The sequence below is a fragment of the Polypterus senegalus genome, chromosome 18, assembly GCF_016835505.1.
Source record: "Polypterus senegalus isolate Bchr_013 chromosome 18, ASM1683550v1, whole genome shotgun sequence".
Classification (NCBI taxonomy): domain Eukaryota; kingdom Metazoa; phylum Chordata; class Cladistia; order Polypteriformes; family Polypteridae; genus Polypterus; species Polypterus senegalus.
Genome location: NC_053171.1, coordinates 73247708 through 73259765, shown reverse-complemented (window position 1 = coordinate 73259765; position 12058 = coordinate 73247708). Strand labels below are relative to the sequence as shown.

The 12058-nt window shown below is 41.1% G+C and overlaps 1 protein-coding gene across 2 annotated transcripts in view; it reads right to left on the bottom strand.

Moving 5' to 3' along the window:
- Positions 1–623: 623 nt before the first annotated feature.
- Positions 624–12058, bottom strand: part of chga (chromogranin A) — a 32387-nt gene continuing 20952 nt past the window's right edge. For both annotated transcript variants that reach the window (XM_039741709.1, XM_039741708.1), the window contains 2 exons: positions 9320–9669; positions 624–1505 (listed from right to left, as the gene is read on the bottom strand). In XM_039741709.1, coding sequence (XP_039597643.1) covers positions 1425–1505; positions 9320–9669 — 431 coding nt within the window. In that variant the 3' untranslated portion in view covers positions 624–1424. The remainder of the gene's footprint in view (positions 1506–9319; positions 9670–12058) is intronic.

The window sequence follows — 12058 nt, the reverse complement described above, 5'->3', positions numbered from 1 at the left end:
GGCCCCCAACTTCCCTTAAAGAGATATCCCCAGTAAGTTAGTCTCTAGGACACCTCTGAAAGAAGCAAGATCCAGTTAAAAAGTACACAAAACATAATATGTGACAGCCGTTACAAGGTTTATGGATGTGTTGAGAGAGGGCATGCAGGTGATCGGTGTAACAGATCAAGATGCAGAGGACAGAAAGTTATGGAGGAAGATGATCCGCTGTGGCGACCCCTAACAGGAGCAGCCGAAAGAAGAAGAAGAAGAAGATGATGAGAAGCAGCCTCATAAACTGAGGGTGGTGAGTGTCTGTTTAAGTTATGGTGTTCCTAATGTCTGCTGCATGCACATACCCACTTTAACCAGACTGGGACCCCTTGTACTTCATGTTTTTGGTAAGGTAAAGCATCTATTGCCAGCTCCAATGTGCCAGTTCACTTTTCATGGAGGTTCTTATTTGTTTTAATTGCAGGAGATGGTCTGACCAGCAGAGTCCACTGTATCTGGGATGGCAGCAGCTGAAGAGCCTGCCGGTACTCACAATAATCCAATGCATGTACAGGTGTTCAAGGCACTGGACAAATAATTTAGAAGACCAGCAATATCTACTTTTAACATATTCGGAACACTTTTATTTATTTATTTACTTGTCTTCAAATTACATCCAGAAATATTTGCCTACAGGTACATCAGTTGGAAATAGAAGCAATCCCAAGTTTATTGCATTATTTTTGTGTTGGACACAATGCTAGTGGCCTGTGTATCTTCGGCTGTGTATTCAGTGATAAGCCACTTGAGGGCGCTCTCGGTGCTTCACTTCTCTATGCTGATGCCTGTCATCATGACATGGATACACCAATGAGATTCTTCTGTTATGTACATGTGTTTTTGACTGGTCGTTATTTTACATGAGGTTTGTATGGGGTTAAGGTGGAGACTTGTGGGCTCTTTATTCCCCAAAAGCAAAAAACAGAAAATAAGGAAATACTGAGAAATTCCCAGTAGTCCGGCTGACATACAATGCAGCAACTATTGCTCGGGCCTGTCAGAGGTTCAAAGTTGCTACAATGAGGTGAACACATGCTAATACAAAGTGTACAGAGGCCTGTGTACCCCCTTGTCGGAAATGATTCAGTCATGCAAGGCTTTACAAAACAAATCCAAAGGCTGTTGATGGCCTCCCCTCCTCACATCCTCGCCTGCTGGTGACCAAGTCTCTGTGGATCCCTCGCAGCCTCTCGTCGCCTGAGCTGAACACTTCTAGAATGGCAGATGGACCTTCACTAAATGTCCACTATGTTTATTGTTCTATAATATATTGCACGTGCATCCTTCTAAGTTGTTCTTTTTTTACTCCAAATGATGATAAATATTTACATATGACACAGAAAACAGGGGGTCAAAGGTAGGTGGGTCAAGGAATTAGACCATGTGGGGGTTCAGCTCCTCATTTGGTGCAGTTTCTCAGCTACTTTCTCCAGCTCACTCTCAATCGCTGCCAGGCTTTCCAGCTCCTGCTCCTGGGAAAGAAGAGAGAGGCATAATGAGCCCGACTCCTGTAAGCAGACGCAGTGCTTACTGAACACCAAATCGTCACGATTCTTGCTTTCCCAATGCATTTTGTACACATTTTTGCAGTATAAACATTTTTTAAAATGATTCAAATCAAGTTTTATTTAATTTGAGTTGGTAACATTGGGAGAGCGCTGCATCTTCCCTGAACAGCCAATTAGATTGCAGGTTTTTCCTCACTTGGTTTATTTGAGTCAGATAACTCCTCCCCCAACCCTAATCTTAACCATCATTTAACCAGGCGTATAATATAAAGCGACAACCTCCTCAATGGAGTGGAGCTCTGGAGGTCTGCAGCTAGAGTCTGTTGAACGTTTCAGGACAGGAACTGCCATTTTGTGCAGTTTTCTTGCTGAAAGTTACCACCATTTTTACCCCAAGGCTACTTGAAGTTTTGACGATTAACATCATTGCACTACTGCCTTGAAAGATGGTGACTTGGTGTGTAGCAAGTATCTGACTTCGTGGAACAATCCAGAAATCACGATCGGGAATTTGCCTTCTAAGACAGAATCTGGTAGTCGAGACATTTTAAATGTTTATCCGACATCGCTCTTTAGTTTGCATACTGGGCTCGGTCGTTTGAGTTTCGTCCTATTTTTAGGTTTTGTTTCCGTCATTTCCTGATCTTGGTTCATTAAACAATTCAGCCGATTCCCATGCCTGGGACCTGGGGCCTCATGTATAACGCCGTGCGTAGAACTCGCACTATAACATGACGTAAGCACAAAAGTCGAAATGTGCTTACGCACAGAAAAATCCAGCTGCAGGAATCGGTGCGTACTCCAACTTCCATGTTCTTCCGCTACATAAATCCCGGTCAGCGTGAAAACTAACGCTCGTGCACGCGCTTTATGTAACGCCCTAACTGCTCCCAGAATTACGCCTCTTTAAATATGCAAATGAATATAAATCGCCCTTAAGCTCAGCCTTCTGTGAAAAGACAATGGGAAAAGCACGGGGGAAAATGTAAGAATTTCAGCAAATATCAAGTGGAGGCAAAGGAAAAGCATACTATTTGTTCAAATAAACCGTGGTATAATCAACAAAATGAAGTTGATCGAGTGACATAGAGTGTTGGAGAAACTTGAAAGCTCACATTCACAAAATCGCACAGTGCCGGAAATAAAAAAGAAGTCACATATCAAAGTCGCAGTGAAAAGGCGAGTTGTAGCCCACTGTCTGAGTGTCATATGAAAGTTTATTAGGGTACAGAGAAAAAAAAGGCACACAGTGGGGAAAAAGCACGAAATGTCAACTTCAATCTCGACATTTCTACTTTAATCACGTAGTTTATTTTGTCATTAAAGTAGAACATCATAAACGTCATCTTAAAATCGTTTAATTAACCAGTTTCTCAAATCACATCGTAATTAAAGTAGCACGTTAAATGCTTTGTTTTGTATTTGATCTTCTATGTGATCTACGTGTGTGAATCACTACTTGCTTCTTAAACCGGCTCTCTTCCTTCAACTGGACACAGAATCAATTACATTCATGATATTACAGCTCTCTGAATAACTAAAATACTGAGATGTATACGTGATATCAATTTTATGACAATAGGAGTTAAAACATGTATTAAACATGGGAACATGGTGGCGCAGTGATTTTTCATGTCTTACGCAAGATGCTTGCTGTGCCGTGCGTGACATTTGATGAAATACTTTATAGTGTTTACTCTTTCGAACGTACTAACCCACAATTCCTGTCCTTGCTTTTCTTTCCCCAAATACCCAATTGCCACAAAATCAGCTCTGTAATAGACGTTAAGCCATCTGTGAGCTTAGAACGCCAATTCTTCAAAATTTTTAAGGAACATTGAAATATCTTCATAGTTCATGTTTAATTATTCTATCCATCTATACTTCCAGTGTCATGCCATTCCCAGCAAGAATACAGCGCTAGGCAGGAGCAATCCGTGAACGGAGCACCAGCGGCTCGCTAGCACTGCGGCACCTTGTGGTTAAAGTTAAAGTTTTATCTGTTTAATTTAATAAACATATTTTGCTGCATTTCATCTTAAAAATGATATCGTCATCATATGTAAATAAGCACTTTATAAAGTGGCTCAGGTTGTGCAATATTATAACTGTACTGCAAGTTTACAGTGAGGTAATTGTACTTATAAGTACGACAGTTCTACAAGGAGCACTTGATGGACTGATTGAGTGCTTTCAGAGTTCTTGGGATGAAACTGTTTCTGAATCGCGACGTCCGTACAGGAAAGACTCTGAAGCGTTTGTCGTATGAGAGCAGTTCAAATAGACAGCATGGCTGAGTCAGCGTGTACTTGGAGCTGTATACCGATAATTCCCTTTCCGATCAGCTGCTGCTGTGATTCACACTCAGATACAGTGATATAAATACTCTGAGTGGTGCAGTGAGAATAATATTGAAAAAGATGATCCTCTGTGGCAACTCCTAACAGGAGCAGCTGAAAGAAGAAGAAGAAGGTGCAGTGAGAGTAACAACGCTAAAGCAGTTATGGTATTTAGAATAGTTTGACCATTTCGTGGACCGTTATATTGTTACAGGTTAATTACAATCAGATGCATTAAACTAATAAACAATACACGGTTAATTTCAGTGTATTTATAAAGCCGTGTCAGGATGTGGATCTAAAAAAGAAAGGGAAACCACACTGGAGCAGTAGTACTGCTTTGACCGCTGGGTGCTGCCAGTCTGCAAAACCAAGCGCAGAACTTGCGTATGACAAGGTATGAGCTACCGTGGAAAAGTGCGTGGCTTTACGTCAAGTTTAGGTTTTCTACATCGTGATTTGAGCGTGGAAATGTTCTTACGCAACATTTTTGTGCGTACGCACCATTTATACATGAGGCCCCAGGAGTGCACCCACATCTCAGCTTTTTAAGTGTTTAAAATTGTGGAGTGCGCATATGTGGAGAATGTCAGGAGTCACTCTGAAATTGATTAAACCAAGCAATTGCAACCGGAGCTGATTTAGGTTGAATCTCACAAGGACATCAGTAACATCTTTGGCAGAACGGTCTGCGAGAACCAGATAACAACCAGGTTTTGTTAAGGCTGGTGCCGCACTACACAACTGTCGTTGCTGAATCTAGTGGTCCTGAGTATGTCAGAACATCCAACTAGAAAACACGGTGGGGCAAGTGCTCTGACCTTCAGCCGTATTGACCACCCGACTTCAGACCTACACTGCTGGCTTTGGCCCTCTCAGGACACAAGTGAACACTGCAAGGGAGACGAGTGGGAGGATCCATCCATCTATTATCCAACCCGCTATATCCTAACTACAGGGTCATGGTGGTCTGCTGGAGCCAATCCCAGCCAACACAGGACCCAATGCAGGAAAAAAACCCTGGGCAGGGCGCACTCACCCTGGGGACAATTTAGCATTGCCAATGCACCTAACCTGCATGTCTTTGGACTGTGGGAGGAAACCCACGTAGACATGGGGAGAACATGCAAACTCCATGCAGAGGAGGACCTGGGAAGCGAACGTGGGAGGATCCATTTGAGCCCAAGTTTCCTCTAAGCTTGAGTCTCACAATCCTGTGCTCGATGTTGAGGCCTACAGAGGCAGTAAATCTGAGTTATTGAGTTGGGAATGCCATGTGAACGTCCTGTGAACTTGGGATTACAACTCAGACAATTCGGACAAAACATAAGCTACTTGAATTGTCTGAGTTGTGACGTAATGCTGACCTTGTACCTTAGTCAACTGTTTACAGCAAAACATAGCTGGTTAGCCCGAAATGCCATTTTTTGGTCAAAATGCATTATGAATGGAGTGATATATATTCAATATGTTAATTTTGTTATTTTTTTTTCAATGAAAAATGTAGTTTATCTTTAATTGCATTTCTTTACAGTAACAAATCAACATTGACGTCACATTTTTTCGAAAAGTCCAACTAGAAATTTACGTGAACGCACTGAAGTGGGAAGGCAAAACGGCACAAGTCGGAGCACGTGAGCACATGTAACAATTTTGGACACCTTTTTGTTGCATTTATTTTGATGTCTTTGTTATTTTTGTTTATATTTTGGGCACCATTTTCTGGTACTTTTAGGTTGGCATTGCTACCACATCGGCAGGCTATGTCTGGCGTCCAAGGCAGCTGAACATTTTGCGTGCGTTACTCGACTTGGACAGCGTTTTGGTCGTTGGAGCCGTTTTGGCTCCCTAGGTTTTCACGCCTGCCATGTTCTTTTATTTCCTGATCACTTTGCCTCCCAACTGTCAAATCCTTCGTGGCACTACAGTTTATAGTTGGTGATTTTCTTGACTCTTGACCAAGACTGTGAGAACCCTACCTCTCGGCGTTGACGTGAACCCTGTGCAGAAGTGCGTCCTCTGTGAGAATGCAGATGTCATACACATATCGGTGACATGCATTGCTTCAGCATCTGTGTAGGTAGAACGATAAATGATTATTTATTGACAATGAAGCAGACTGGGAATGTCCACTTTGATCACCGGAGTTTTCGTGCTCTCTTTCTGTTGAAAATGCCCGTGCATCTTCTCTGGGTGTTTTATGTCAACATTTGTAGGCGTCTCAACAAATCAAATTACCGCATCTCCTCCTTAAGACAAACATAATGAAAATGTGACCGGAGTTAAAACTCAACTGATAATTCCATACATCGAAGTACCCAAAGTTGCCAGTCGTGTGTGTGTGATCTGACCCCTTATGCACAGTAGTGTTACAATAACCGTGGGAAAGGTTTTAGAAGTGCAAATCGAGCTTATGCTGTCTAGCAAGCGGAGTCGTCTCAGCTGTTGCATTCGAGTCCCATTTTTACTCGCACGTTACGAACTATGACACACTCCTAATAGTCAGCGACTTTAACTTTCATATCGACAATCAGTGTGACCTAAAAGTAAAGGAATTCATGAACCTCCTGGACTCTTACCTACACATAAAGCAGGTCATACGTTAGACTTAGTGATTACCAAAGGACTAAAAGTTGATGTGAAGCAGATCATTGATATTGGTCTATCAGACCACTTTCTTCTACTATTTAATATAGAAATAATGATAGAAAGCATTCATGAGAGACATATTGTTAAAAAAAAACGCTTCTTTGACTCATCAGCAGCTTTAAAACTTACAAACATTCTAAGCAATCAGTCCGTTTATAGTGCCAACTATAATAGTGAGGATAATGTAAATAGTAAAGTGGAAAACTTTAATTCTAAAGTAAGAACTGCTGTTGACATAGTTGCACCTGAAAAGACAGTTAAAAAATCTTCTAGTATTGTTATTCCATGGAAGACCCAAAGAGTGTCTGATTTAAAGAGAACATGTCGTAGAGCTGAGCGTAAATGGAGGAAACTAAACTAACTATCCACTATGAAATATTAAAAGTTAAAATAACAGAATACAATAACACTGTCCGCCTTGAGAGACGCTGCTATTTCTCTCAGATTATAAATAACAATGCTAGTAATCCCAGAGTCTTATTTTCAACAATTGATCGTCTGTTAAACCCAGGTAACACAAAGGAATGCCCCCAGAATACTTCCAGTGAAACCTGTGAGAACATTGCTGTATTTTTCAATCAAAAAATTAATGATATTAGAAATAACATAGTATATCTCCCCAACACTGCAGAACCTCCAAAGCCCCAGTACTCCATTATAAACAAATTAAATTCTTTCACCAGGATAGATTTACCTGATTTACATAGTATAATCTCTCAACTGAAACCCTCCACCTGCGTCCTTGACCCAATACCAACCAGGTTTTTCAAAGAAATATCAGGCGTGCTAATTGATAATGTTCTGGACATAGTAAACTCGTCATTAGATATGGGGGTCTTCCCAGACTGTCTTAAGACTGCTGTAGTTAAACCCCTGCTCAAGAAAATAATCTTGACCCCTCTGCTTTTGAAAATTTTAGACCCATCTCTAACCTGCCCTTCTTAAGTAAAATTCTAGAGAAGGCAGTCATTATGCAGTTAAATGACCACCTCAATAAACATGCTATTCTTGATAAATTTCAGTCAGGTTTCAGAACAAATCACAGCACAGAAACTGCACTCGTTAAAGTAGTAAATGACTTGCGGGTAAATGCAGACAGAGGCCATTTATCTGTTCTCATCCTCTTAGATCTGAGTGCTGCATTTGACACCATTGATCACAATATTCTTAGAAATCGCCTTAGTCAATGGGTGGGCCTCTCTGGCAGTGTCTTAAATTGGTTTGAATCCTACCTGGCAGGGAGAAAATTCTTTGTGAGTTGTGGTAATCACATCTCAAAGACACATGATATCCGATATGGTGTTCCACAAGGCTCTATCCTGGGTCCGCTGTTCTTCTCAATCTACATGCTTCCGTTAGGTCAGATTATCTCAGGGCACAACGTGAGCTACCACAGCTATGCTGATGACACACAGCTGTACTTATCAATAGCACCTGATGACTCCGACTCTCTTGATTCACTAACACAATGTCTTACTGGTATTTCTGAATGGATGAATAGTAATTTTCTCAAACTAAATAAAGAGAAAACTGAAATTTTAGTAATTGGCAATAATGGATTCAATGAGGTTATCAGAAATAAACTTGATGCATTAGGATTAAAAGTTAAGACGGAAGTAAAAACTTAGGGGTAACTGTTGACTGTAATCTGAATTTTAAATCGCATATTCATCAGACCACTAGGACAGCAATTTTTCACTTAAGAAACATAGCTAAAGTTAGACCTCTTATATCATTGAAAGATGCTGAGAAATTAATTCACGCTTTTGTTTTCAGTAGACTAGATTACTGTAACGCACTCCTCTCAGGACTACCCAAAAAAGACATAAATCATTTGCAACGAGTGCAGAATGCAGCTGCTAGAATCCTAACTAGGAAAAGAAAATCCAAGCACATTTCTCCAGTTTTGATGTCACTACACTGGTTACCTGTGTCATTCAGGATTGACTTTAAAATTCTGCTTATGGTTTATAAAGCCTTAAATAATCTCGCCCATCTTATATATCGGAATGTCTGACACCTTATATTCCAAATCGTAACCTTAGATCCTCAAATGAGTGTCTCCTTATAATTCCAAAAGCTAAACTTAAAAGAAGTGGTGAGGCGGCCTTCTGCTGTTATGCACCTAAAATCTGGAATAGCCTGCCAATAGGAATTCGCCAGGCTGATACAGTAGAGCACTTTAAAACACTGCTGAAAACTCATTACTTTAACATGGCCTTTTTATAACTTCACTTTAACTTAATCCTGATACTCTGTATGTTCAATTCATCATAATAACTATTCATGGTGGCTCTAAAATCCGTACTGACCCCTACTCTCTTCTGTTTCTTTTTCCGTTTTTTGTGGTGGCGGCCTGCGCCACCACCACCTACTCAAAGCATCATGATGCACCAACATTGATGGACTAAAAGCCAGAAGTCTACGTGACCACCATCATCAAGTCCTTCCGTGAGAACCCTAAATACAAAGAGGACTGTTTCATTTATGTTAGGTAGATTGCCCAGAGGGGACTGGGTGGTCTCTTGGTCTGGAATCCCTGCAGATTTTATTTTTTCTCCAGCTGTCGGAGTTTTTTTTTGTTTTTCTGTCCACCCTGGCCATTGGACCTTACTCTTATTCGATGTTAATTAATGTTGACTTATTTTATTTTCTTACTGTGTCTTTTATTTTTCTATTCTTCATTTTGTAAAGCACTTTGAGCTACTGTTTGTATGAAAATGTGCTATAGAAATAAATGTTATTGTTATCCGTGACTTTTAAGGGACCCAAATGCTCGCATGCACTTGCCTCTCGTTTTTGGTTGCCACTGCCTTCGTCGTCTTTTCCGTCCTCGTCCTCCAATGGCCGTCCCCGCTTCTGAAGTGCTGACAGGTCTGCCACCACTTGGCTTCTCTCCTCGGCCGTATCGGGCCTTGTCATTTCATTGCCTCTCTGGACGAGAGAAGGAGCTGAGGCCTCCTCACCGGTTAACTGCTCAGCCAGGGCAGTTGCTCCAGCGAGGTTGCTCTGCGACTCCATTTTGTGTTCTCCTTCGCTGATGGCTGTGTCGTTTACTGGGGTCCCGAATTTGTCTTCGGAGCTGCTAGTCTGCTGGTTCTGGCTGGCTGTGGGAGTCTCCGGAATGCTTTTTTCAGTGCCTTTCGAGGGAAAACACAAAAAAAGAACTGAAGTGAGCTTTTCTCCATCATGACAAATGAGTGTTTCACGCTGTTGTGGTGTGTTTTTCATCAGGGTTTTCCAGCTTTCCTCTAAAGTTCCAAAGATGTGTTAAAATAAGGGGTACGCTAAAATGTCTCCTGTTTGGGAGAAGGTGCATGTCCGGATGTCTCCTACGATAAGATGGGCACCTCGTACATAGTGGGCTCTTAAAAATCCTGATCCAGTTCAACCATAACTCTGAATTAGAATAAGCAGGTTAGGACAACAGACAACAGCTTTTCATCCTTACAAGGATTCTGGAAGGTTCATGTGCCCAACCAGTCTACTTGTGTTTTGTGGACTTGGAAAAGGCATGCCATTGGGTCCCCTGGGTGTCCTGCAGAGGGTGCTTTGCAATACAATACAATACAATTTATTTTTGTATAGCCCAAAATCACACAAAAAGTGCCACAATGGGTTTTAACAGGCCCTGGCTTTTGACAGCCCCCCAGCCTTGACTCTCTAAGAAGACAAGGAAAAACTCCCATATAAAACACCAGTAGGGAAAAAATGGAAGAAACCTTGGGAAAGGCAGTTCAGAAAGAGAGGCTGGGCGTGCAATGGGTGTCAAAGAGAAGGGGGTCAATACAATACAATACAATACAATACACAGAACAGAACACATCCTCAATACAGTATAAATATTCTAGAAGTACGTAGCAGAATTTAACAGTAGATGATATCCCATAATATGATTTGGATTTGTTTATAATCCTGGAGACCTCAGCCACCAAGTTGCCTCCCCCATTTGGCCAATCCACAGCTGAGTCAGCGCTGAGCCAGCCAATCTGATGAAAGGACCCCTCTTTCCCATGATTCCTGTGATCCTCCATCAGGGATGACTTTACCTTAGGCAGGCAAAACAACTTGGCAGGTGGGCCGTGGCACCAAGTGCCACATTTGAGTACCGAGAAGAGAAACAGAATAGGTGAGGGTTAGTAACAAATTATAACTATCATGTTACTTATGTTTTAGTGCTAATGACTAACAACAGAGATGCAGTCTGTACAGTTAATCAGCAGCTCTAGTCAGGGTGTGCTAAACTGAAGTAGTGAGTCTTCAGCCGGGATTTAAAAGCTGAGACTGAAGGGGCATCTCTTATAGAAGCAGGAAGACCATTCCACAGTTTAGGGGCCCTGTAACTAAAAGCTTGACCTCCCACTGTTATTTTATTAATCCTTGGAATCCTAAGCAGACCGGCATCTTGAGATCTTAATGTGCGCTCAGGTTTGTAAGTCATGATAAGTTCAGACAAGTAAGCCGGACCTTGGCCATTTAATGCTTTATATGTTAAAAGGAGGATTTTGAAATCTGCTCTAAACTTAACCGGGAGCCAGTGTAAGGATTTAAGAACTGGAGTTATGTGTTCATATTTTCTTGTTCTTGTAATAATTCTTGCAGCAGCATTTTGGATTAACTGGAGGCTGTATAAAGAACAGTTTGAACTTCCAGTGAACACCACATTGCAGTAGTCAATCCTACTAGAGATAAATGCATGAATTAATTTCTCAGAATCCTGTTTATTTAGAAAGCACCTTAATTTCCCAACATTTTTAAGATGGAAGAAACATGATTTGGACAACTTTGTAATATGCGCTTTAAATGACATGCTAGAGTCAAAGATAACTCCTAGATTGCAGGCTGACTCAGTAAAATTAATGGGATTCCAACTGAGTTAAATGATGACAGAATATTGCTGTGATCAGCGTCATTCCTTCCAACAATTAACATCTCTGTTTTATCAGTGTTTAAAGACAAGTAGTTCTCATCCATCCTCTCCTTTAATTCACTAACACAACTAATTAAAGACAACATCAGATAAACTTCATTAATGAAAGGTTTAACTGGGTGTCATCTGCATACGAGTGAAAATTAACATTATGTTTCCTAATGAGAGATCCCAGTGGAAGCATGTAAAGTGAAAACAGTAAAGGTCCCAGTACTGAGCCCTGCGGGACACCATATTGAACTTCTGTGTATAATGATGGAGTCCTGTCAGCACATTTCTGTACATACTGGAATCGATTTAATAAATAAGAACTAAACGAAGTGAGCACGGGGCCTGTAAGCCCAATATCATTTTCTAGCCTGTGCAGTAAAATAGAATGGTTAGTGGTGTCAAATGCTGCACTTGAGTCTAACAACATAATTACAGTGGAATTTCCTTCATCAGAGGATATCAGAATGTCGTTTACAACCCGTGTTAGTGCCGTTTCTGTACTATGACCAGTGCGGAAACCAGACTGGAATTTCTTAAATAAATTGTAATGCGTAAGGTGTGACTGAAGCTGACTGGCGACTACTTTTTCTAGTATTTTAGAGAGAAAT